This window comes from Scyliorhinus canicula, chromosome 16 (genome assembly GCF_902713615.1).
Source record: "Scyliorhinus canicula chromosome 16, sScyCan1.1, whole genome shotgun sequence".
Lineage (NCBI taxonomy): Eukaryota > Metazoa > Chordata > Chondrichthyes > Carcharhiniformes > Scyliorhinidae > Scyliorhinus > Scyliorhinus canicula.
Genome location: NC_052161.1, coordinates 123,353,320 through 123,378,934, shown reverse-complemented (window position 1 = coordinate 123,378,934; position 25,615 = coordinate 123,353,320). Strand labels below are relative to the sequence as shown.

General features: G+C 48.4%; 1 protein-coding gene across 1 annotated transcript in view; it reads left to right on the top strand.

Annotated features, from left to right (window-relative positions):
- LOC119951056 (serine-rich adhesin for platelets) overlaps positions 1-24,465 on the top strand; it is a 35,602-nt gene extending 11,137 nt beyond the window's left edge. The window contains exons 3-9 of the mRNA XM_038774092.1: positions 2,748-2,812; positions 6,455-6,654; positions 7,431-7,593; positions 8,711-8,875; positions 15,535-15,605; positions 23,442-23,593; positions 23,740-24,465. Of these exons, the coding sequence (XP_038630020.1) occupies positions 2,748-2,812; positions 6,455-6,654; positions 7,431-7,593; positions 8,711-8,875; positions 15,535-15,605; positions 23,442-23,593; positions 23,740-23,790 (867 nt within the window). The 3' untranslated portion in view covers positions 23,791-24,465. The remainder of the gene's footprint in view (positions 1-2,747; positions 2,813-6,454; positions 6,655-7,430; positions 7,594-8,710; positions 8,876-15,534; positions 15,606-23,441; positions 23,594-23,739) is intronic.
- The last annotated feature ends 1,150 nt before the right edge of the window (positions 24,466-25,615 follow it).

Genomic DNA, 25,615 nt, shown 5'->3' with positions numbered 1-25,615 from the left:
GGGAAAGCGCCCACCTATTTGGGCGCCCACCTATTTAGGCGCCCACCTAAAGTGAAGAGGAGAACAAAAGTTTACAGATGGATATAGATAGGCTCGGAAATTGGGCCAAAATTTGACAGATGGAGTTTAATGTGGGTAAGTGTGAGGTTATCCATTTTGGACGAAAAAACAGAAAGGCAAATTCTTATCGAATTGTTAAGAAGATTCAAAATGCGTCTGGGCAGTGGGATCTGAGTGTCTTTGTTCATGAATTGCAGAAAGCCAGTTTGCAGGTAAAGCATGTAATTAAAAAGGCAAAAGGGATATTAACATATATTGCAAAAGGACTGGAATATAAAAGTAGAGAATTGTTGTTGCAATTATCTAGGGTGTTGGTGAGACCACATCGGGAGGATTGTGTCCAGTTTTGGTCTCCTTATTTGAGGAAGGCTGCGGTGGCGTTGGAGGCAGTTCAGAGGAGGTTCCCCAGATTGATTCCGGGGATGAAGGGGTACATATGAGGAGAGATTGAACAGTCTGGGCTTATACTCGCTGGAGTTTAGAAGGATGAGAGGGGATTGTTATGTGCCAGGGTATAGAGAACCCCAAAATGTATCATGGAGTTCACCTGACCCACAATTTTACTAGATTGTGGTATGGGGAGCACATGGCCCACTCTACAGGTATGGTACAGCAGAAATGGAAAAGGATTTTTTTAAAGCAAAACAATGTTTATTCTATGAACTCAAAGTTAACCTTTTTAAAACATACAGTGAACATCTTAGCAACCATCAATTCAAATACAACCCCAAAGAATACAACATTAAGTAATGCTTACGCTGTCCTTTTAACATCCAGAAGACTTACAAAAAACATAACCTTTAACAGAAGCACATCAAGTTAAAGTCACTACTGAGAACATTTATAATTCTGAATTCACCAAACGATCAAGAGATAGGCCGGGATTCTCCCCTACCCGGCGGGGCGGCGGATCCCGGCGTGTCGGAGTGGCGTGAACCACTCCGGCATCGGGCCGCCCCAAAGGTGCGGAATTCTCCGCACCTTAGGGGCCAAGCCCTCACATTGAGGGGCTAGGCCCGCGCCGGAGTGGTTCCCACTCCGCCGGCTGGCGTGAACGGCCTTTGGTGCCACGCCAGCCAGGGCCGAAAGTACTGACGCACTGGCGCATGCACAGGGGAGGGGTTCTCTTCCGCTTCCGCCATGGTGAAGGCCATGGTGGGGGCGGAAGAAAAAGAGTGCCCCCACGGCACAGGCCCGCCCACGGATCGGTGGGCCCCGATCGCAGGCCAGGCCACCATGGGGGCACCCCCCCAGGGTCCGATCGCCCCGCGCCCCCCCCCAGGAACCCGGGGGCCCGCTCGTGCCGCCAGTCCCGCCGGCAAGAGAGGTGGTTCAAACCACGCCGGCGGGAGAGGCCTGTCAGCGGCGGGACTTCGGCCCATCGCTGGCCGGAGAATTGCCGCGGCGGGCCCGCCGACCGGCGCGGCGCAATTCCTGCCTCCGCCAAATCTCAGGGGGCGGAGAATTCGGTACACGGCGAGGGCGGGATTGACGCCGGCCCCGGGCGATTCTCCGACCCCCGGGGGGGTCTTTTCATGGAAGAGAGAACAGCAGTACAGCTGCTTTGTCTGGCTTCAGCTCCAACACTGAAAACAAAACCAAAAAGACACAGACACACCCAAGCTTTTCTCAAAGTAAAACTAAAAAGCAGAGCCAGAGCTCAGCTCCGCCCACACTCTGACATCACTGCAGTAACATGAGCAGCGAAACACTTCTTAAAGTGACATTCGCATGACTGGATCTGATCGAGGTATATAAAATACTAGAAGGGATAGATCAAGTAAATGTAGACCAAATGATCCCCCTTGTGGGGCAATCTAGAAAGAGAGGTCATGGTTTTAGGTTGAAAGGCGGTAGGATTTCGAACTGAGGTGAGGAGGAACTGCTTCTCGCAGAGGGTGGTGAATCTGTGGAACCCGCTGCCTCATATTGCCGTGGAATCGGAGTCATTAAAAGGTTTCAAGAAGGAGATAGATATATTTCTGATTTTAAAAATCAGGTTAAACGGCTATGGGGAACAAGTGGGCAGGAAGAATTGAGACCAAGAAGAGATCAGACATGATCTGATTGAATGGCGGAGCAGGCTCAAAGGGCCTACTTCTGCTCCTACTGCCTATATTCTATATATAAACCATTCAAACAGAATACAGCATATCACTCATTCCCAGGTATCTGCTATTCTCTACAGAGACTACTCAATCCCTTCAATTAGAAGGGTTTCTGCTATTCTGTATATAAGGCACTTCAACTGTTCAATTAGATTATGTAACACACTCCCAGGTATGTTCCATACAGATAAAGTCCTCATAGTCCCAGATGACCATTGGCTGCTTTCCTCTTTGAGGGGGAGAACTGACTGGTGGTGGTTTAACCTGAGGGTCACCACACCTCAGGCGAGGGGCAAGGTTGAGAAGGCGGGGCCTTCATGAGTAACCTCGGGAGTAACGGTACGGGAATTGAAACCACTGCTGGCCTCGTTCTGCATCACAAACCAGCTGTCCAGCCAACTAAGCTAAACCGGCCCAAATCCTTCAATTAGATTGCAGCATGTAACACACTCCCACATCCACTTTCTCTTTATATGTGTTTTCAAATTCAATCATCAATTAGAATTCTTACAATGTCAGTAGTTTTGCAAAATAGTCATAGTATTAGTTTGAATTAATCTCTTTCTTTGTTTCTCACAGCTGACCCCACTGTACAAAAAGGCTTCACCAAGACACTTTCACAAAGTGGTAATAAATGAACTCAGGTATGTTTTGGAAAATCTCTTCAGTTTTTCAGACAATGAGTTCCTCAGTGAAGTGCTCCCCATGGACAAACAAAGACCTAAACAAATTAACTAATATATCTACCAATTTCTGTAAGTTTCACTTCACAATCCAATACTTTGTTTCATGTAAAGACCTAATTTAGAGATGTTTATCTAGGCTCCTGCCTCAGTATATAAAGGAAGTGAATGACTCACGTCACATGCTAGAGGGTGCAAATTCAATTACACATGTGCTAGTTTTGTTGATCTAGGCAGTTAGGTGAAACAATTAGTCTCAGTGTAGTGAGAAAATCAGCCAAGCTTCCTGCCAGTACCTGTTTCCCCCTCTCTACTCTCTTGTGCACCCCTCTCTACTGCCTTGTGCACCCCTCTCTACTGCCTTGTGCACCCCTCTCTACTCTCTTGTGCACCCCTCTCTACTGCCTTGTGCACCCCTCTCTACTGCCTTGTGCACCCCTCTCTACTGCCTTGTACACCCCTCTCTACTGCCTTGTGCACCCCTCTCTACCGCCTTGTGCACCCCTCTCTACTGCCTTGTGCACCCCTCTCTACTGCCTTGTGCACCCCTCTCTACTGCCTTGTGCACCCCTCTCTACCGCCTTGTGCACCCCTCTCTACCGCCTTGTGCACCCCTCTCTATTGCCTTGTGCACCCCTCTCTATTGCCTTGTGCATCCCTCTCTACTGCCTTGTGCACCCACTCTACTGCCTTGTACACCCCTCTCTACTGCCTTGTGCACCCACTCTACTGCCTTGTGCACCCCTCTCTACTGCCTTGTGCACCCCTCTCTATTGCCTTGTGCATCCCTCTCTACTGCCTTGTGCACCCACTCTACTGCCTTGTGCACACATTGGGTACGATTGGATTGGGCTCAATGGCACTCCTGTTAAACCTGGGATATTAGAGCCTGGGAGTCATATTTTCCACATGAAGAGCCCAAATCAGGGGAGAAGACTATAGGTGGTAGGTATAAGGGAGACAGATAATAGCAGGAAGAGATATAAGAAGCAAAGAAAGATTTACTTTCACATAGTTTTTCACAACCTCAGAACACCCCAAACTGTTTGCAACCAATTCTTTTGAAATATAAGGTTGGATTTTCATCACTGGAGTCAAGAAACTTCCAGGCTCCGCCAGCCCACCTGAGGAGAAGGTGGCCACAAAGATGGGATCTTCAATGCCAGAAGTTGGGTGCAGGCTAGATTTGAGCCAGCCAACCTGGGGAAGAAGGCAGAGAGTCACAGGAGCTGCTGGGTGCCGCGTTGGGCTGCTTAAAAAATCCCGCCTTGGCAGTGTGGAACTTCGTCCTAGTTAAAAGTTAAACAAAACGTCAGCATGCCCTCACCCCTCACACACACCCATGCATTCTCCATGCCTTGTGATCCTCACGCAACTTCAATGGCCCCTCATGCCCCCTATGCCAAGGCAAGGATCCCATCACACGCAACCTATGGCCCCTCATGTGCCCATTTCCAAGTGATGGCACTCCACACCCCATGGCCCCTCATAACCTCTATGCCAGGCTAGCATTCCCTCCTCTACCATGGTCCCTCATGCCCACTATGCACTTCCATGCCCATTGATCCACTATACATTGTGTGGAACCAATGAACCCGAGAGTGATATTGTGTAAAAAAATGGCTTAAAGTCATTCATTCATTACTTTCCACCAAGTTTTTAAAAAGTCATTTCACTACAATGGCAATAAAAGTGACAATCATCCAGGCCCTTTGAAGTATCAATAACAGAAACAGCTATCTCTTGAAACCACTTAACCTTGTGTAAAGAAACATTGTGAAATTAACATCGATGAGAGCTGTAGATCAAATAATGCTCTCTCTAGGGCTCAGGTGTTCCCACAAGAATAATGGATTTCTGGGTACTCAGTCAATCGTCATTGTGAAATAGGTCCTTCCTATCCACCTTATCTAAGCCTCTTATAATTTTATACAACTCAATTAACTCTCTCCTCAGCCTCCTTTATCCAAAGAAAACAACGCCCAATCCAATCATTCTTCATAATTTAAGTTGTCTAGTCCTGGCGGAAACATTGTCAACCTTCTCTGTACCCTCTCCAGCATGTTCTCATCCTTCCTATAACATGGTGACCAGAACTGTACATAGCACTCGAACTGTGGCCTAATTAATAATTTGTACACTTCCAGCATTCCTTACCTGCTCTTATATTCTATGTCTCGGCGGATAAAGGCAAATATCCCATGTGTCTTCTTAACCACCTTTACCTGTCCTGTTACTTTCCAGACATGCTCTCCAAAATCTCTCTGTTCTACACGTCTCGGAATCCTACATTTATTGTTCATTCCCTTTGCTTGTTTGCTCTTTGCAAATGCATATGCTCAGACCTCCCTGGATTGAATTCCATTGCCACTTTTCCACCCTGAGCCTGCTATTTTCCTGCAATCTACAGATTTCATCCTCACTATCAATCACATGGCCAATTTCTGTAGCATCTTCAAAGTTCTTGATCATTTACATCATTGATAAGAAAGGGGTTGCATTTGGATCCCTGTGGGCCCCACTGGAAACACCCATTCACCATAACCGTTTATTCCCTACCACTGAACCAATTTTGGATTAAACTTGCCACTTTCCTGTCGGTTTTTACCTTTCTTACCAGTCAGCGATGTGGGGTGTTGTCAAAAGCCTTTCTAAAATTGAAGTAGGCTCATCAGACACACTACCTGCTCAAAACAATCAACCAAATTAGTCAGACATGCAGGGGCAGTAAGCAGTTAGGAAGGCAATAGTGGCTGGTTTAGCACAGTGGGCTAAACAGCTGGCTTGTAATGCAGAACAAGGCAGCAGCGCGGGTTCAATTCCGGTACCGGCCTCCCCGAACAGGCGCCGGAATGTGGCTTTTCACAGTAAGTTCATTGAAGCCTACTTGCGACAATAAGCGAATATTATTATTTATGGTATGTAAGCCTTTATTGCAAGAGGATTTGGGAACAGAAGTAGTAAAATCTTGCTTCAATTGTATGGAACCTTGGTTAGACTGCACCTGGAGTACTGTGTGCAGTATTGGTCTCTATTCCAGAGGGCTGTGGAAGCTCAGTCATTAGATATGTTGAAAGCAAAGATTGATAGATTTCTAAATACTAGTCATATAAAGGGATATGGAGATAAAGTGGTGGAAAAGGCATTAAAGTGGGTGATCGGCAATGACCATATTGAATGGTGGAGCAGGCTCGATGGGCTGAATGGCCTATCCCTGCTTCTATGTTCCTATGACCTTCCCTCAACAAACCCATGCCGACTGTCCTTGATTGATCTATGCCTTTCTAATTAATCAGTTCTCAGAAATGGTTCCAATAATTTATTCACCGCAGATGTCAGAAAGACTGGCCATAAATAACTTGGTCTATCACTTTCTCACTTTTTAAACAATTGTGCAATATTATCCTCTCTGGCTGCTTCGAACTCTCCCATCGCCCTGCTGCCCCATCCCCAGCTGGTCTGCATTCCCTTTCCTCCAGGGTCTCCTTTCCTTACTGTGTCTCCGGGTATTATGTTGTTCTTTGATCCAGGGGCCTATGCCTTGTGGATATCTAGGAGGTGAGGAGATCCTGTAATCTAACCCTGGATTGTTTTCCTCCATAGAGAAGGAAGCATTGTAGCAAACAGCAGTGGACTGTATAACTACACCAACAATCAGACAGAAATCAACTATTTAAACAATGGCCTAACAACAACGCTGCTCAGTATTGTTAACACCACAGATACACTGAAGAATCTCACAGAGTCTGTGGGTAACATGGTGACTCTCAACCATGTTTATGCTCCAGTTCCACCCATCAAAAGTAGGTACTACGCTCACAAATATGGAGTATGCAAAACTTACTGAATTTCTTTTACCCTTTTCTTCCATGTCTCTCTCCTGAAAGTGCTGATTCATGCTAGAGTACATCTCCCTGAAGGTTCCTGCAATCCTCCACACTTGAGCGGCCAGATTATGGTCATGGTCTAGGATTACACAGGGAGAACGGGAAGGTATTCTCTTTGGAACTACATCCGAGCAATGGGATAATATATTCAAGTGGCGTAGCCTAACTAAGCCATTGCCCCATGACCTCCATAGATTCCCTATAGTGCGGAAGGAGGGACATTGGATCTGCACTTACTCTCTGAAAAGGCACCCAATTTAGGCACACTCCCCCGCCCTATCCCCATACATAACCTGCACCTCCCTGGACACTAAGGGGCAATTTAGCATGGCAAATTCACCTATCCTGCACATCTTTGGACTGTGGGAGTAAACCGGAGCATCCGGAGGAAACCCACGCAGACTTGGGGGTAACGTACAAACATCCACAGACAGTCACCCAAGATTGGAATCGAACCCGGGTCCCTGGCGCTGTGAAGCAGCAGTGCTAACCGCTGTGTCACCTTACCGACCTCTCTGGTCTGTCCTTCAATTCTTTTCAACCTAGATGGTGCCTTGTTCTGTGGGCCTCTGCTCTCGTTTGGATCTCTCAGCAAAGAGTTAGGACATGACTAGTGCTTCTAAACAGAAGACAACATGCTGACTGTGCAAATTCCTGACCTTGCTATATTTTGTATTTATTATCTCCTTTAGATATCACAGAATTGAATATTACGTGTGCTGTCAGCTTTGACAACTACACCGTGAACTGCAGCAATGGAATTCATTGTATATGTGAAGGACCCTGCAAAATAAATCAAGGAATCTGCAACTATAATGGCCAATGTTTCAATCAAGCTGGTGGCTCTGTTTGCGAGTAAGTAGCTGTACCTTGTTTTGAGCGAGGTTCCCTCCTCTCCTCAAGGTGATATTTCTTCCTGGGATTGGATTCCACTGGCACTAACTATCCTCCAGCACATGGTATATTTGCTCATTCTTCATATGTGCACCTAGGCAGTGAATGGCTAACTTTCTGAGTCTATGAGTCTGACGTTGGCCTCAGGCATGGGCTGTGCAGGTCAGGAGGTCACGAGTACCTCCCCTGAGACTTTACATCCAAACACACTTACTTTCCAACAAGCGTTACCAGTGACCAGAAATGGGAATCTTGGCTGATAAGAAGGAACTTGCAGCTATGTATTTTATTGTCTTTCACATCCTTGTCCAAAGTGCTTCACAGCCAATGGAGCATTAACTGTCGACCATTTTGTAATGTAGGGAAGCTTTGACAACCAATGTTCCAGAAACAGCATATTAGAGTAATAACCAATTAATCTATCTTCGCAATGTGGATTGAGGGATACATGTTGGCTAGTTAACTGGGAGAGCTTCCCTCTTCTTCTGTACCATTTTTAACATTGGCCCAAAAGGTCAGATGGTCCTTTGGCTTAATATTTCATTCAGCGGATGGTATCTCTGATAGCTTGACATATCGATCCTGACCCTGTAACAGTACAGCATTCCCTTAGTCCTGCTCACCCAACAGTGCAGCATCCTTTTTGCACTGCTCCTTCGACAACGCAGCAGTCCCTCTATGCTGCTCCTTCAACATTGCAGCAAGCCTCCAGTCCTGTATTGATGTGTCAGCCTGGATTATGTGTTTAAGTCTCAGGGGTGGGCAATGGAACCATGATGTTCAGATTCAGAGACAAGACCGCTCTCATGTCAAACTGATACTCTGTCACACTGCCTGGGTTTAGCTAAACTCGGCATAATACAGAAAATCAAAAGGAGATCTTCTTGGTCTGTATAACTAACCGGGGAGACCTTTATCAATGAAACTAATGGTGGAGTCTGACCTCCGCCTATTGTTTGTTTATTTACTCAATTGGTGGTGATCGATGTCACAGGCTGGTTATTGGGATTGTCTTCTATTTATTGATAATCAAATCCACAAATATTTTATCCATTTTCATTCTGCATTGCTCTGACAGGTGTTATCCACAAACCTTTTACCAATATACAGGGACATATTGTGAAACATTCATGAGGAATTCCAGATTCTATGGTGTACTGTTTGGTGTGTTAGCAGCTGGCCTGCTCCTCCTAATTGTCATCATCATTGGTATTATATTCTGCTGTCGGAGAAAGAGTGCCTGGTATGTATTCATCTTGAGATTTTCTTTGAGTTATATTTCATGTTCATTTTGATGCGGAATATCAATGCTGGGGAGTGGAAAGGTTCTATTCAAGCACCCATTAAGTACTTCCTGCTCAGTTATAACATGGGTTATATACCGAGTAAAACTCCTTTGACACTGTCATTGAACTTGGGATCCTTACAGCCAGGATTTTCATCCCATTATTCCTAAACCTGTATTTGCACCCAGGTTGCACAGGCTTGGTTATTATAACCATCGAATCATAGAATCATAAAATCCCTACAGTGCAGAAGGAGACCATTCAGCCCATCGAGTCTGCACTGGCCCTTGCTCTGATAGAACACCCTACTTAGGCCCAATCCCCCACTCCTAACCCTGTAACCCCACCTAACTTTTGGGCAATTTATCATGGCCAATCCACCTAACCTGCACATCTTTGGACTGTGGGAGGAAACCAGAGTACCCGGAGGAAACCCACGCAGACACGGGGAGAAAGTGCAGATTCCACACAGTCACCCGAGGTCAGAATTGAACCTGGGACCCTGGAGCTGTGAGGCAACAGTGCTAACCACCGTGCCACCCCAATGGTATATTAAATGACTAGTCTCAGTCTTCTAGTTGTTTGCCCACTCGGTCTGCTTCTTGATAAGCCCACATTTAACGGTAGCTGTTGAAATTGCCAATGTAGGTGTTTGATGGTTGGTGATCACATGGCAACCTGTGAACATTCACAATGGTCAGTTCGCCCATTCTGATTGTTACGAAGAAATGTGAGATGTCAGCTGGTGGGATATCTTCAACTTTCTTTGTTGATTAGGTTGGCCTGGATACATGCAGCTAAACCATATTTGCATTGTTATTGGCATGATATCTTGTAGATTCCATGGATCTGCATCTAGTATGGATTGGGTCCCGGTGGGTGGTTTTTTTTGGGATGGCACGATGCCAATCACTTACATTCTAAGTTCCCTGAACAAGATTTCACACTTAACTCTTGGAGGGTCTTCAATCTCTGGAGGGTTTAGAAATGCAGACTCTGGACCAATAATCTTGGTGGCTCATCTCGAAAGAGATCATTGGTTAACATGATTAATGCTTTCAGGTGTTTGGTTGTTGAAAAATCGGCACATGGGACTTCCGGTGGTGGCTATGGAGGAGTAGGTCACACATTTGATAGCTCCCGCCTGTGACGGGCCTTTGGATCTTTCTCACCCATTTTGTTTCTGATTTTAAATCGGTGAAGAGTGAGACAGTGAGGAGAAATCCCCCTGCAGTGTACGGAGAATTCGACCAGAAGTGGCCGTGTGAGAAGACAAAGTCCTACAAGGAAGACGCGAGCAGAGCTGGCAACGTGGGAAAGCATGGCGGAGACTCAGGGCCGCGGGAAGACGGCGCAGTGGTGGACGGAGCAGCTGGTGAAGTTTTTTGGAGATGCTTCACCGAGCTTGAGAAGGACAGGGAGAGTGCCAGCTGCGGCAAAGGAATTGAAGGGGTTTATGGAACAGATGGGGGGAGTAGATCCATGGAGGTTTGCATGGCCAAGGACAAAGGAGTTTCTCCCATGTCCACAAGGTACACTCTTGCATCGACTTTTTTGTTCTGAGTAGGGCTCTAATACTGGGGATGGTGGATACTGAGTACTCGGCAATCGCAGTGTCGGATCATGCCCCACATTGGGTGGATCTACGGGTTAGTCTGGAGAGAGGACAATGCCCGCTGTGGAGTCTGGATGTGGGGCTGTTAGCGGACGAAGCGATCTATGGGCGGGTGAACAAGTCCTTCCAGAACTACCTGGAAACAAATGATACGGGGGAGGTCTCTGCAGCAACGGTTTGGGAAGCTTTGAAGGCAGTCATCAGAGGGGAATTAATCTCAATATGGGCCCACAGAGAAACGGTGGAACGGGCTGAGAGGGATAGGTTAGTGGAGGAGATACTCCAGGTGGGCAGGAGGTACTCAGAGGCCCTGGACGCGGGGCTACTGAGGGAGCGGCGGAGGTTACAGGCGGAGTTTGGGCTGTTGACAATAGGGAAAGCAGTGGAACAGCTGAGGAAGGCAAGGGGGGCGATCGATGACGAAAAGGCAAGCAGAATGTTAGCGCACCAGCTCAGAAAAAGGGAGGCAGCCAGGGAGATAGGGAGAATAAAGAGTAGAGGTGGGGTCACGGTCCTGGACGCAGTGAGGGTGAATGAGGTGTTTAAGGACTTTTACACCAAATTATATGAGTCGGAACCCCCGGCGGGGGTGGAGGGGATGAGGCAGGTTTTGGGTCAATTGAGGTTCCCGAGGGTGGATGAGTATCGGGTGGAAGGGCTGGGAGCCCCAATTGAGATTGAGAATATAATCAAGGGGATGGAGGGCATGCAGTCGGACAAGGCCCCGGAGCCAGACGGCTACCCGGTGGAATTCTATAAGAAGTTTTCAGAGATATTGAGCCCATTGCTGGTGAGGACATTTAATGAAGCAAGAGAGAAGGGAGTCCTCCCCCCAACAAAGTCGCAGGCCTCGATTTCATTGATCCTGAAATGGGAGAAGGATCCGAGCAATGCGGGTCATATAGGTCAATTTCACGACAGAATGTGGATGCCAAACTGCTGGCTAAGATACCGGCCACAAGGATAGAGGATTGTGTCCCGGGGGTGAAAGGGGAAGACCAGACTGGATTTGTTAAGAGCAGGCAACTCAAGGCCAATGTTCAAAGGCTTTTAAATGTTATTATGATGCCCTCAGAAGGAGGGGAGATGGAGGTGGTGGTAGTGATGGATGGGGCTGTTTAGCACAGGGCTAAATCGCTGGGGGGGGTGGGGGGGTGGGAGGGTGGGTGGGTGGGTGGGGGATGGGTGGGGGGGTGGGGGGGTGGGTGGGGGGGTGGGGGGGGGGGGGGGTGGGGGGGTGGGGGGAGGGGGGGGAGGGGTGGGGGGGTGGGGGGTGGGTGGGGGGGTGGGGGGGTGGGGGGGTAGGTGGGGGGGGGGTGGGTGGGGGGGGGGTGGGGGGGTGTGGGGGGGAGGGGTGGGGGGGTGTGGGAGGGGGAGGCGGTGGAGCACCGGGTCTCGCTTTACACAGATGGCCTGCTCTTATATATTTCAGACCTGTTGGAAGGAATGGGGGAAGTTATGCGGATATTCGGGTAATTTGGTAATTTTTCGGGGTATAAATTGAACATGGGGAAAAGCGAGATGTTTGCGATCCAGGCAAGAGGACAGGGGAAGAGACTGGGAGAGCTGCCACTTAGAATGGTAGGGAAGGAGCTTTTGGTATCTGGGAATCCAGGTGGCCCGGGAATGGGAGGCACTGCACAAGTTAAACCTATCCCGGCTCTTGGGACTTTAAGAGATGGGACATGCTCCCGCTATCACTGGCGGGGAGGGGACAGACTGTAAAAATGACGGTCCTCCCCAGATTTCTGTTTGTTTTTCGGTGTCTCCCCATCTTCACCCCAAGGGCCTTTTTCAAGCGGGTGAATCAGATTATTTCGGGCTTTGTGTGGGCGGGTAAGACCCGGCGAGTGAAGAAAGTGTTGCTGGAGGGTAGTCGGGGGGAGGATGGGTTGGCACTGCCGAACTTTTGCAATTACTACTGGGAGGCTAATATAGCCATGATCAGGAAGTGGGTAGTGGGGGAGGGGTTGGCGTGGGAGCGGATGGAGGCGGCGTCATGTAAAGACACAAGTTTTGGAGCACTGATATCGGCACCTCTGCCGTTCTCGCCGGCCCGATACTCCACAAGTCCGGTGGTGGTAGCGGCTCTGAGAATCTGGGGGCAGTGGAGGAGATATAAGAGAGTGGAGGGAGCATCGGTTTGGATTCCAAATTTTTTTTTCAATTTAAAATACTCAATTAATTTTTTCCAATTAAGGGGCAATTTAGCATAGCCAATCTACCTCGCCTACACATCTTTGGGTTGTGGGGGCGAAACCCACGCAGACACGGGGAGAATGTGCAAACTCCACATGGACAGTGACCCAGAGCCGGGATCGAACCTGGGACCTCGGTGCCGTGAGGCAACAGGGCTAACCCACTTGGATCCCGACTTATAATAATCATCGGTTTGTACCGGGTAGGCTGGATGATGGGTTCCGGAGATGGCAAAGGGCAGGAATTAGGAGGATGGGGGTCTATTTATAGACGGGAGCGTCCCCAGCTTGAAAGCCTTGGAGGATAAATTTGAATTGCCAGCAGGGAATAGGTTTAGATATCTGCAGGTACGAGACTTCTTGAGAAAGCAGATTCTGGCCTTCCTGCTGCTGCCACCACGGGGGATACAGGACAGAGTGGTCTCCAATACCTGGGTGGGAGAGGGGAAGGTATCAGATATTTACCAGGAACTTTTGGATGCAGAGCAAACTCCGGTGGAGGAGCTTAAGGGCAAGTGGGAAGACGAGCTAGGAGGAGGGATAGAGGCTGGTCTGTGGGCGGATGCCCTAAGCAGGGTTAATACATCCACATCATATGCCAGGCTTAAGTGATACAATTCAAGATAGTCCACCGGGCACACATGACGGTGGTTCGGATGAGCAAGTTTATTGGGTTAGAGGATAGGTGCACGAGGTGTGCGGGAAGTCCAGCAAATCATGTCCACATGTTGTGGGCAAGCCCGAAGCTCAGAGGGTTTTGGCAGGGTTTTGCTCAGGCTATGTCCACAGTATTCAAAACACAGATGGTGCTAAGTCCGGAGGTGGCGATCTTTGGAGTGTCGGCAGAACCGGGAGTTCAGGGGACGAAAGAGGCCGACGTCCTGGCCTTTGCCTCCCTGGTAGCCCGGAGACGGACCTTATTCATGTGGAGGGACTCGAAGCCCCCGAGACCTCAGTTAGTGACATGGCTGGGTTTCTCAGTCTCGAGACAATAAAGTTCGCCCTAACAGGGTCAAAGTTCGGGTTCACCCGGAGGTGGCAGCCGTTCGTCGCCTTTCTCGGGGAAAATTAAAATGTCAGCAGATGTAGAATTCCAAAGGGGGAGGGGGAGAGGGCCAGATTGTCGTTTTATGGTTGGGGTATGTGAAGATTGTGATGGGGGTGAAAATGTTTATTGTACCGTGTTTATGTCGCGTTAATGTTATTATAATAGAAACTTGCAAATCCCCTAAAAATATTTTTTTTAAAAAGAAAAATCGGCACATGGAGTAGACAACTTTAGGTCACATTCCCCAGGATGTGATCATAGAATCATAGAATTTACAGTGCAGGATGTGGCCATTCAGCCAATCAAGTCTGCACCAGCTCTTGGAAAGAGCACCCTACACAAGCCCACGCCGCTACCTTATCCCTGTAACCTAGTAACCCCACCTAACCTTTTTGGGCACTTAGGAAACCGGAGCACCCGGAGGAAACCCACACAGATACTGGAAGAACATGCAGACTCCGCACAGACAGTGACCCAATCCGGGAATCGAACCTGGGACCCTGGAGCTGTGAAGCAACAGTGCTACTGTGCTCCCTGATTAAATACTCTCCACTTCCCTTGATGAGTGCAGCTTCAACAACACTCGAGAATGACACCACCCTCCAGGACAAAGCCGCCTGCTTGATTGGCAGCCCATAATTCACTGCTTCCAACACCCATGCACAGTGTCTGCAATGTGTACTATTGGCAGAATGACAGCACTTCCCAAACCTGCATGGCTCGAATTCGCCACTCCCCGGCGCCCAAATCGTGTTCGGCGACGGGGCGGAGCCAGAATAGGGACCGGCGTCAATTTTTCAATTCTCCGCCCCCCGAAAATTGGCGTACTCGTGGAGTATGCGAGTATCCACCGACTCAGGCCATTGCCTGAGACCCGCCATGCGATGCTCCGTTGCCCACCGTCCGAATTCCAACAGCGTGGGTTACGTGTGCTCACACCGTCTGGGATCCTCGCGTGACAACAGCTGTGGACTCAGTCCAGTCTGGGGAGGGCCAATCGGTGGGCGGTGGGGGCTTCATTCAGGGCTGGGGGAAATGTGGGTGCTGATGTGCTATCTGTGTTGGTCTAACATCGACTGCAACTGGATGCAGTAAAACGAGAAACAGGCTTCCGACACAGGAGATGGTCCAACACTGTTTTATTGAACCTGTTGATTGCTGTACATAATCGGCTGTGGGTTGACACTCTATTAACCTAACTGATAACCTCCTACTGGCTTGACCAGACTAGCTCTCTATCACGTGGTGATGATGTTCATTGGCTTGTGCACTGTGACTATCTCCTGAGCCGTGTCCTGTGAGAGAGGGAGAGTCTAAATGCCCTGTGGGCTTTATAGTGGTGGTGTCCTGTCTGGTGATTGGTTGTTCCGTGTAAAAGGTCACGGTTTTCACGACGCCATGGGGACTTAGTCTCCAAAACGGAGAATCCAGCCCGTGATCTGTAGAAGGACAAGGACCACAAGCACATGGGAACATCACCTCCGCCAAGTTTCCCTCCATGTCACCCACCATCCTGCCTTGGAAATATATCGCTGTTGCTTCATCATAGTGGAGTTAAAATCCTGGAATTCCCAAACTCACAGCACTGTAGGAGCCCTTCACCACATTGTTCTTCACAGTTCAAAGAGAAGGCAACTCACTGTCACCTTTCAAGTGTAATTAAGGCTGGGCAATAAATACCAGCCTTGCCAACAACACCTGCTTCCTGAGAACGAATGAAAAAGTCATTTAAAAAGCTGTTCTCTTTCTCCTTAGGCGTTCTGACCATCGCAACTCAATCAAGTGGTATTCGATAGATGAAGAATATTTCAGATTTCCACAAACAGGTTTGTGCCTAGATGTGTCTCAGTTTGACATGTAGAAAATAGATTTTAATGGTTTTCCTTTCATCCGGGTGGTTTGAGAGCTACTGATCAGCTGTTCTGGGGAAATTTGCATACGTGCAGTGCGGTCAGCCTAAGTTGAAGGTGAACCTGCGAAGAAGACCCAAGGAGTTTGAATAAAGGCAAGCAACCAGCAGAGGGCAGCAGAGCAGAGCTACTGATCAGCTGTTCTGGGGAAATTTGCATACGTGCAGTGCAGTCAGCCTAAGTTGAAGGTGAACCTGCGAAGAAGACCCAAGGAGTTTGAATAAAGGCAAGCAACCAGCAGAGGGCAGCAGAGCAGAGCTACTGATCAGCTGTTCTGGGGAAATTTGCATACGTGCAGTGCAGTCAGCCTAAGTTGAAGGTGAACCTGCGAAGAAGACCCAAGGAGTTTGAATAAGGGCAAGCAACCAGCAGAGGGCAGCAGAGCAGAGCTACTGATCAGCTGTTCTGGGGAAATTTGCATACGTGCAGTGCGGTCAGCCTAAGTTGAAGGTGGTTTGTGGAGGGGCTGTTGGCAAGTGACAGTTAAACCCGAAACACTTTGTGAGTGTTTCCCACCCTACCTCCTCCTCTAACCAACCCCCCCACCCCACGGTGGTTGGGAAGCGGGAGCAGGGGCCTGTCGTGAAGGTGAGTGAGTGCCTTTAAATTTGCTTACCTTTCAGCGGGATCAGGGTTTGAGGTAATATCAGGTAAGCTCTTCCGTTCTTTTTCTTTTTCTTGTTTTTTTTTAATCTAGAGGGGATGTCAGGGAAGGCAGTACAATGCTCCTCCTGCAGAATGTTTGAGGTGAGGGACGCCGTCAGTGTCCCTGCTGATTTCATCTGTGGGAAGTGCACCCAACTCCAGCTCCTCAAAAACCGTGTTAGGGACCTGGAGCTTGAGCTGGATGAACTTCGGATCATTCGGGAGGCAGAGGGGGTCATAGATAGGAGCTTCAGGGAAGTAGTTACACCAAAGACTGGAGATAGATGGGTAACTGTAAGAGGGATTGGGAAGAAGCAGTCAGTGCAGGGACCCCCTGCGGTCGTTCCCCTGAGTAACAAGTATACCGTTTTGGATACTTGTGGGGGGGACGACTTACCAGGGGTAAGCCATGGGGTACGGGCCTCTGGCACGGAGTCTGTCCCTGTTGCTCAGAAGGGAAGGGGGGAAAGGAGTAGAACATTAGTAATTGGGGACTCAATAGTCAGGGGCACAGATAGGAGATTTTGTGGGAGCGAGAGAGACTCACGTTTGGTATGTTGCCTCCCAGGTGCAAGGGTACGTGATGTCTCGGATCGTGTTTTCCGGGTCCTTAAGGGGGAGGGGGAGCAGCCCCAAGTCGTAGTCCACATTGGCACTAACGACATAGGTAGGAAAGGGGACAAGGATGTCAGGCAGGCCTTTAGGGAGCTAGGATGGAAGCTCAGAGCGAGAACAAACAGAGTTGTTATCTCTGGGTTGTTGCCCGTGCCACGTGATAGTGAGATGAGGAATAGGGAGAGAGAGCAATTAAACACGTGGCTACAGGGATGGTGCAGGCGGGAGGGATTCAGATTTCTGGATAACTGGGGCTCTTTCTGGGGAAGGTGGGACCTCTATAGACAGGATGGTCTACATCTGAACCTGAGGGGCACCAATATCCTGGGGGGGAGATTTGTTAGTACTCTTTGGGGGGGTTTAAACTAATTCAGCAGGGGCATGGGAACCTGGATTGTAGTTTTGGGGTGCGAGAGATTGAGAGTAGAGAGGTCAGGAGCACAGTTTTGACTTCGCAGGAGGGCGGCAGTGTTCAGGTCTGTGGTTTGAAGTGTGTCTATTTCAATGCCAGGAGTATACGAAATAAGGTAGGGGAACTGGCAGCATGGGTTGGTACCTGGGACTTCGATGTTGTGGCCATTTCAGAGACATGGATAGAGCAGGGACAGGAATGGTTGTTGCAGGTTCCGGGGTTTAGGTGCTTTAGTAAGGTCAGAGAAGGGGGCAAAAGAGGGGGAGGTGTGGCGCTGCTAGTCAAGGACAGTATTACGGTGGTAGAAAGGATGCAAGATGGGGACTCTTCTTCCGAGGTAGTATGGGCTGAGTTTAGAAACAGGAAAGGAGAGGTCACCCTGTTGGGAGTTTTCTATAGGCCACCTAATAGTTCTAGAGATGTAGAGGAAAGGATGGCGAAGATGATTCTGGAAAAGAGCGAAAGTAACAGGGTAGTTGTTATGGGAGACTTTAACTTTCCTAATATTGACTGGAAAAGATATAGTTCGAGTACATTGGATGGGTCGTACTTTGTACAATGTGTGCAGGAGGGTTTTCTGACACAATATGTTGACAGGCCAACAAGAGGTGAGGCCACTTTGGATTTGGTTTTGGGTAATGAACCAGGCCAGGTGTTAGATCTGGAGGTAGGTGAACACTTTGGAGACAGTGACCACAATTCGGTGACCTTTACGTTAGTGATGGAAAGGGATAAGTATACCCCGCAGAGCAAGAGTTTTTGCTGGGGGAAGGGCAATTATGATGCCATTAGACATGACTTAGGATGTGTTGGTTGGAGAAGTAGGCTGCAAGGGTTGGGCACACTGGATATGTGGAGCTTGTTCAAGGAACAGCTATTGCATGTTCTTGATAAGTACGTACCAGTCAGGCAGGGAGGAAGGGGTCGAGCGAGGGAACCGTGGTTTACCAAAGAAGTGGAATCTCTTGTTAAGAGGAAGAAGGAGGCCTATGTGAAGATGAGGCGTGAAGTTTCAGTTGGGGCGCTTGATAGTTACAAGGAAGCGAGGAAGGATCTAAAAAGAGAGCTGAGACGAGCAAGGAGGGGACATGAGAAGTCTTTGGCAGGTAGGATCAAGGAAAACCCAAAAGCTTTCTATAGGTATGTCAGGAATAAAAGAATGACTAAGGTAAGAGTAGGGCCAGTCAAGGACAGTGGTGGGAAGTTGTGTGTGGAGGCTGAGGAGATAAGCGAGATACTAAATGAATACTTTTCGTCAGTATTCACTCAAGAAAAAGATAATATTGTGGAGGAGAATGCTGAGACCCAGGCTATTAGAATAGATGGCATTGAGGTGCGTAGGGAAGAAGTGTTGGCAATTCTGGACAAGGTGAAAATAGATAAGTCCCCGGGGCCGGATGGGATTTATCCTAGGATTCTCTGGGAAGCCAGGGAAGAGATTGCTGAGCCTTTGGCTTTGATTTTTAGGTCATCATTGGCTACAGGAATAGTGCCAGAGGACTGGAGGATAGCAAATGTGGTCCCTTTGTTCAAGAAGGGGAGTAGAGATAACCCCGGTAACTATAGGCCGGTGAGCCTAACGTCTGTGGTGGGTAAAGTCTTGGAGAGGATTATAAAAGATACGATTTATAATCATCTAGATAGGAATAATATGATTAGGGATAGTCAGCATGGTTTTGTGAAGGGTAGGTCATGCCTCACAAACCTTATCGAGTTCTTTGAGAAGGTGACTGAACAGGTAGACGAGGGTAGAGCAGTTGATGTGGTGTATATGGACTTCAGTAAAGCGTTTGATAAGGTTCCCCACGGTCGGCTATTGCAGAAAATACGGAGGCTGGGGATTGAGGGTGATTTAGAGATGTGGATCAGAAATTGGCTAGTTGAAAGAAGACAGAGAGTGGTAGTTGATGGGAAATGTTCAGAATGGAGTTCAGTTACGAGTGGCGTACCACAAGGATCTGTTCTGGGGCCGTTGCTGTTTGTCATTTTTATAAATGACCTAGAGGAGGGCGCAGAAGGATGGGTGAGTAAATTTGCAGACGACACTAAAGTCGGTGGAGTTGTAGACAGTGCGGAAGGATGTTGCAGGTTACAGAGGGACATAGATAAGCTGCAGAGCTGGGCTGAGAGGTGGCAAATGGAGTTTAATGTGGAGAAGTGTGAGGTGATTCACTTTGGAAAGAATAACAGGAATGCGGAATATTTGGCTAATGGTAAAATTCTTGGTAGTGTGGATGAGCAGAGGGATCTCGGTGTCCATGTACATAGATCCCTGAAAGTTGCCACCCAGGTTGATAGGGTTGTGAAGAAGGCCTATGGTGTGTTGGCCTTTATTGGTAGAGGGATTGAGTTCCGGAGCCATGAGGTCATGATGCAGCTGTACCAAACTCTGGTACGGCCGCATTTGGAGTATTGCGTACAGTTCTGGTCGCCTCATTATAGGAAGGACGTGGAAGCTTTGGAACGGGTGCAGAGGAGATTTACCAGGATGTTGCCTGGTATGGAGGGAAAATCTTATGAGGAAAGGCTGATGGACTTGAGGTTGTTTTCGTTAGAGAGAAGAAGGTTAAGAGGTGACTTAATAGAGGCATACAAAATGATCAGAGGGTTAGATAGGGTGGACAGCGAGAGCCTTCTCCCGCGGATGGAGGTGGCTAGCACGAGGGGACATAGCCTTAAATTGAGGGGTAATAGATATAGGACAGAGGTCAGAGGTGAGTTTTTTACGCAAAGAGTGGTGAGGCCGTGGAATGCCCTACCTGCAACAGTAGTGAACTCGCCAACATTGAGGGCATTTAAAAATTTATTGGATAAGCATATGGATGATAAGGGCATAGTGTAGGTTAGATGGCCTTTAGTTTTTTTTTTTTCCATGTCGGTGCAACATCGAGGGCCGAAGGGCCTGTACTGCGCTGTATCGTTCTATGTTCTATGTTCTATGGTCCATAATTTGATATCAGCCGTGTTTTATCAGCCGCCAATTTATTTTCCTCTCTCATCTGCAGTTTTTTAATTATTGTTTGTCCTCCGCCGCTTTACCCACCTGACTGTTCTCCCAGTGGGTGCCTGGACAGTGTGTGCAAGGACACTTTTCAATATTGTGAGGTGTCACAGCCATGGGAGATCGAGGCTTCCTCCTGTCGGCCTGAAAGTGATTGGTTAAATCAGTTCAAATAGGGACTGAACCAGAGACCTTTATCTTCTCCGTGTCTTTAGTGCCTCAGTGGGTGATACAGACACATAGGGCCCGATTCTCCAGCCTTGTTGTGCTCCCAATCAAGCGTCAAGAGGCCGGTGAATAGCGGTTGAGGCCAAAAGTGAGATCTGCGGGCAGCACGATGGCACAGTGGTTAGCATTGCTGCCTACAGCGCTGAGGACCCGGGTTTGAATCCCGGCCCTGGGTCACTGTGTGGAGTTTGCACATTCTCCCCTTGTCTGCGTGGGTTTCACCCCCACAACCCAAAGGATGTTCAGGTTAGGTAGATTGGCCATGTTAAATTGCCCCTTAATTGGAAAAAATAATTGGGTACTCTAAATTTATTTTTTTTTATAATTAGATCTGCGCCGGGCAGCAAACAGTTTGCGATGCAACCAGCCCGCTCCCGTAGGCAAAATTGGGATCTCGCCATCTCGTGGCAAGAAACTACTTATCACCAATTAAGCCCTATTTCCATGCAATCAAAGAGAGCGATCCCATATCCATCAGCGTCCCGTCATTTAGCGGCTTCCCCAGCAAGCGCTCATGCAGGAGCCGATTAGTACTCCTTTTTCAAAACATGAACCCGGTGGGTTTCTGTGGGGAGCCAGGGAGGTGAGTAGCCATCTTTGCTCACAGGGAAAGAGCCCTGGGGGTGCTGGGTTTGCCACCCCAGTGCTCAGCGGGGGTGTGGTCCCTCGGCTGGGGATGGGGGACTTTCCGCAGGGATGGGCATCCATGCAGGAGAGGGGTGGGGGACAGGCGCTGGGGGAGGGGCAACCTCTCGCGGCACCACTATGTCAACCCTGGATCGTGTTTACCCGTTCCGAGGGCAACTCTTCTCCTTTCCCGCCTTCCCCACCGATCATCCAGACCCCCCCCCCCCACTGACTGCTGATTCGGCAATCATGATGCTGCGTCGTGCACCAAGCTCTGCACTGTGGTCGTCACCTTAACAGTGTTTGCCTCAGTGCCACTCATTTCCAGTGCCATCTCCTGCTCCTGTAACCTCTGGGACTCATCCAAGCGTCTATAGATCTGCTGGAGTGACGCTCACATCTCCCTCTGAACACCCCGGCCGCTTCCTAACGTCTCCATCAGCTCTGTGTAACCCTGTTCCAGAGGCTCAGCATCAGGCTGGGATCCAGCAGCCCTCTGACTGCTGTCTCGCCTGGGGGTTCCTGCCTCCACCTGATGTGGCAGCAATGCGGTGCTCACCAGAGTCTGCCCCAGAAGCCTGGCCACTAATATTTCAATTCGAGGTGTGTGTATCTGCGCTGGTGGAGGGTGGGGATGACAGCTGTGCGTGACTGTAGCTGTTTAATCCTCAAAGCTCCCCTCCGAGGTGTCCCTCTCGGAGTCAGGAGAGGGGGCCGCCCGGGATGGGCCGTTGCCGTCGGCTGGAAGACCTGCAGGAGAATGGACATGTGGTCAGTGGGAGGGATGGGGCAGTCAGTAAGGCAATCACTACTCACGTTTGACAGGTCCTCCGGGTGGAGTACGGTGGTTTCTCACCTCTGCGGCATCCCCCAGCCTCCGTGTTGGTGACCATCCTGTACTCAGCCACCCCGGCCACCTCCAGGGTCCGCTCCTCAAAGGAGGTAAGGATCCTTATGTCCGGCACCCCATCGCCAGTCTGGGCCCTCTCCCACCGATTATGGGAGAGATTTTCCTGAGGAGACAAAGAGAGGACGCCATTAGCCACACGCGTGGCCCACAGTGCTGGGAGAGGGGGTGTGAGGGGAGGGTTGGGAGGGATTGAGGGGGAGGGGTGGTGAGTGAGGGCTATGGGTCGCTAAGGGGGTTGGGGTCGCCTGGGGGGTTGGGGGGGTGGATGCTCCCTTGGGAGTTGTAGAGGGGCATTGATGTCTACTCTTGCTGCCTGGTGTAGGTCGTTGACCTTTTTCTGGCATTGGAGGCCAATCCTCCTGGTCACACTCCCCAAGCTGACAGCGGCCGCCACCTAATCCCAGGCAGCTCTGGCTGCCTTGTGGCTCATTCTCCGGAACCCTCAGGGGAACAGTACATCCCTCTTGGCCTCCACCGCGTCTAGGAGCCTTCCCAGATCAGCGTCCCTGAATCTTGGGGCCAGTCTCCTGGACCCCACTGTTGTGAGCGGGCTGGGATTGGCTGAGCAAGTGCAGCCTAAGTGCTGCTCGATTTTGTTAAACGGGGGGGGGGGGGCTGGCGAGCGGGGTCCCGGCGAATCAGCTGGAGAGCCTGCATTTGTGGCAAGAAGCCTGTAAAGGCCTTGGTAAGTGGGCCAATTACCATTGAATTGTGTTGCCGGCCTCGCTGGGACGAGTACCAGGAAGCTCGCAGCAATTCCCGCTCGCTAGCACATTTGGAAATGTTTTCAGAGTTGCGCCTTAAGTGAGCCATCAGTACACTTTGTGCAAATATACCCTGTGCATTTCATCTGCCTGTTGATGTAATGAGTCTTGGCTGCAGTATGTGAATGAGGAACTCCAACCTGGAGCAGTCCCGGTTAATAAAGGTACTTTGATACACTCTACACCCAGCAGGCATTTTCTAAGGTTGAGCCAACTTTGGATTGTCTCCGAGGTTGGTCAGAAATGATGACCCCTCCCCCTTCCCCACCCCACATACAGTGGATGCAGCCTCAGTGAAATGCAGGGGTGGGGGTGGGGCCCTTGTCACCTTTGCTGTTTGCAATGGGTCACTATTTCAGTTATAATAAATGGGGTTTTGGGTGTTAGCTAATTGTAGCCAATGCATATTTCAGCAACTGATTATTTTTATTAGCATACAATTTGATTGGAAGCAAAACTCCCCTTCACTAATCTTATCTTGTCATTTATATAAGTTGTGTAAAACCATTAATGTGTCTAATGCGTTCTCCCCCATTCGCACATTCTCCAGATCTAACTGCAGTGACTCCAACACTAAATGCTGGGAAGCCCCTGGGAAGGAGGCGTGGAAAATACAGCCTGGATGGACACCTTGCGTTTGAAGATGATTTCGGGCCTGGTGTTTGGAGACCAAACTTAGACAAGGTGGACACAGAGGCAGAGGTAAATTGAAAAATGCATGCAACAGGCTAATGGGCAGATAGCCTATGTTACTGATGAGGATTAAGTGCTGGCCAGGACATTGGTGAGAATTTAAATTGGATTATTATGGAAATCAATCATTTGATGCTGTGCTTCCTCCCTGCCAGGTACGAGCCAAGCGTCCAGAATTGGCTGTTCCTTCACCCAACGAACAGTGACCATTGACGCAGCTGGACTTAGGACATGTTTTAGTTGCAGGGAATCTAAAGAACTAGGAAACATGGACATAGTCAAATTGTTCAAAAATGTTTCTGTTTGTTCAAAGAAATAATAAAGATTCTACTGCTCAGCAACTTGCTATCATTTAGCCTTTAAAAATATATTTCAGGGTTATATAGTTACAGAAAGCTCAGTGATTATTTGATAAGATTCACACAGGGCTCCTGTTATTGAATGTTACAAGCCTCTCTCAGTTCTGAATTCTACAAAATAGCCTGCTAGCTTTTCATAATGCACTTATAGATGTTTAGGTAGATGGGAGTATTTGAGATTCAATGTATGGTCAACATTTGGAAGCAGATAGAAAGGGAACAGAGACTGCTTGTAATCCCTGTACATAATAAACATTAGAGTGGTAATGGTGATAGATCACTCCATGAGAAAACTGTTTGGTTACTGTAAACTCCAGTTTGTTCTACACATATGGTTGGGGCCAGTAGACTGAGTTTCAATAGACTAATAATATTGTCACAAGTAGGCTTACATTAACACTGCAATGAAGTTACTGTGAAAAGCCCCTAGTCGCCACATTCCAGCGTCTGTTCGGGTACACAGAGGGAGAATTTAGAATGTCGAAATTCACCTAACAGCGCGTCTTTCAGGATTTGTGGGAGGAAACCTCCGCCCGCAGACACGGGGAGAACGTGCAGACTCTGCACAGACAGTGACCCAAGCCGTTGATCAAACCTGGGACCCTGGCGTTGTAAAGCAACAATGCTAACCACTGTGCTACAGTGCTGTAAGAGAATATTCATAATAGGTACACTGACATCCAACATAACGCAAAATAATTTATTCACAAGTATCTGTAAACAGGAATGTGACTCGCTGGTAGCTTAGTGGGTCAGGGCACAACTCAGGTAATACTGAGTTATATCAGGACCCTGGATCCTATACACAGTCTGCACTTCTTTACCTGATCCCAACTGAGCAACAATTGCCACAAGACAGTCAGCCACCACGTCCCTGGCCAGATAAAAATCAGCCTTCACGCTAGGATCGTTACTCTGCGAGCAAGCACACTATCGGATTCACTGTGATGCTTCCAATAGTCAAATAGCATGTGGACACTGGTTATGTGGGAACGCAGTGGTCTCACCCAGTTTGCTTAATATAGGACAGAAAAAGAAAAGGAAAGAATTTGGCTTCAATGCATGTACAAAATATTACCTCTTGGGTGAGATACCAGAGGATAATTGGGCAACAGAGGAGGGGAGAAAACTGACTATATAAATAGTGGATGAGATTTGAACCCTTAATTTTACAGTAATATCTTTAAAGTCTATTTAATTTCCATAATAATTTTTTTTCGATCAGTTTTGCAGAATGCTTGAGAGAAAGTACATCAATTGTCTGTTTCGGATAAGAAAGATTTCAGCTTTACAACTGTTGGAGCAGAATGTGCATATTTAAATTATGTAAATTTAGGTGAAATAAGATCTATTTAATATTGAACCCTTTTAATATCTGAATTACATTATGTTTGTTATAAATTAAATATTATTACGTTCTCATTTGCACTGTTTACATACAAATAAAATATTTGTTTATACAATTGCATTTGCTTCTTCTTTCACAAGAACATTGTGACTGCCTCAGTTTTCTCACCTTTAGTAATATCACAATTATACTATTATCAATGGTTCGGTAAAGTGGGAATACCTCGTCCTGACATTCTTAGATTTTGGAATATAAGGGTTAAATGAGGCAATTTTGGAGGAGGAATTGTTGCTATTACAACAAACGTATCCGAGTTATAGCTTC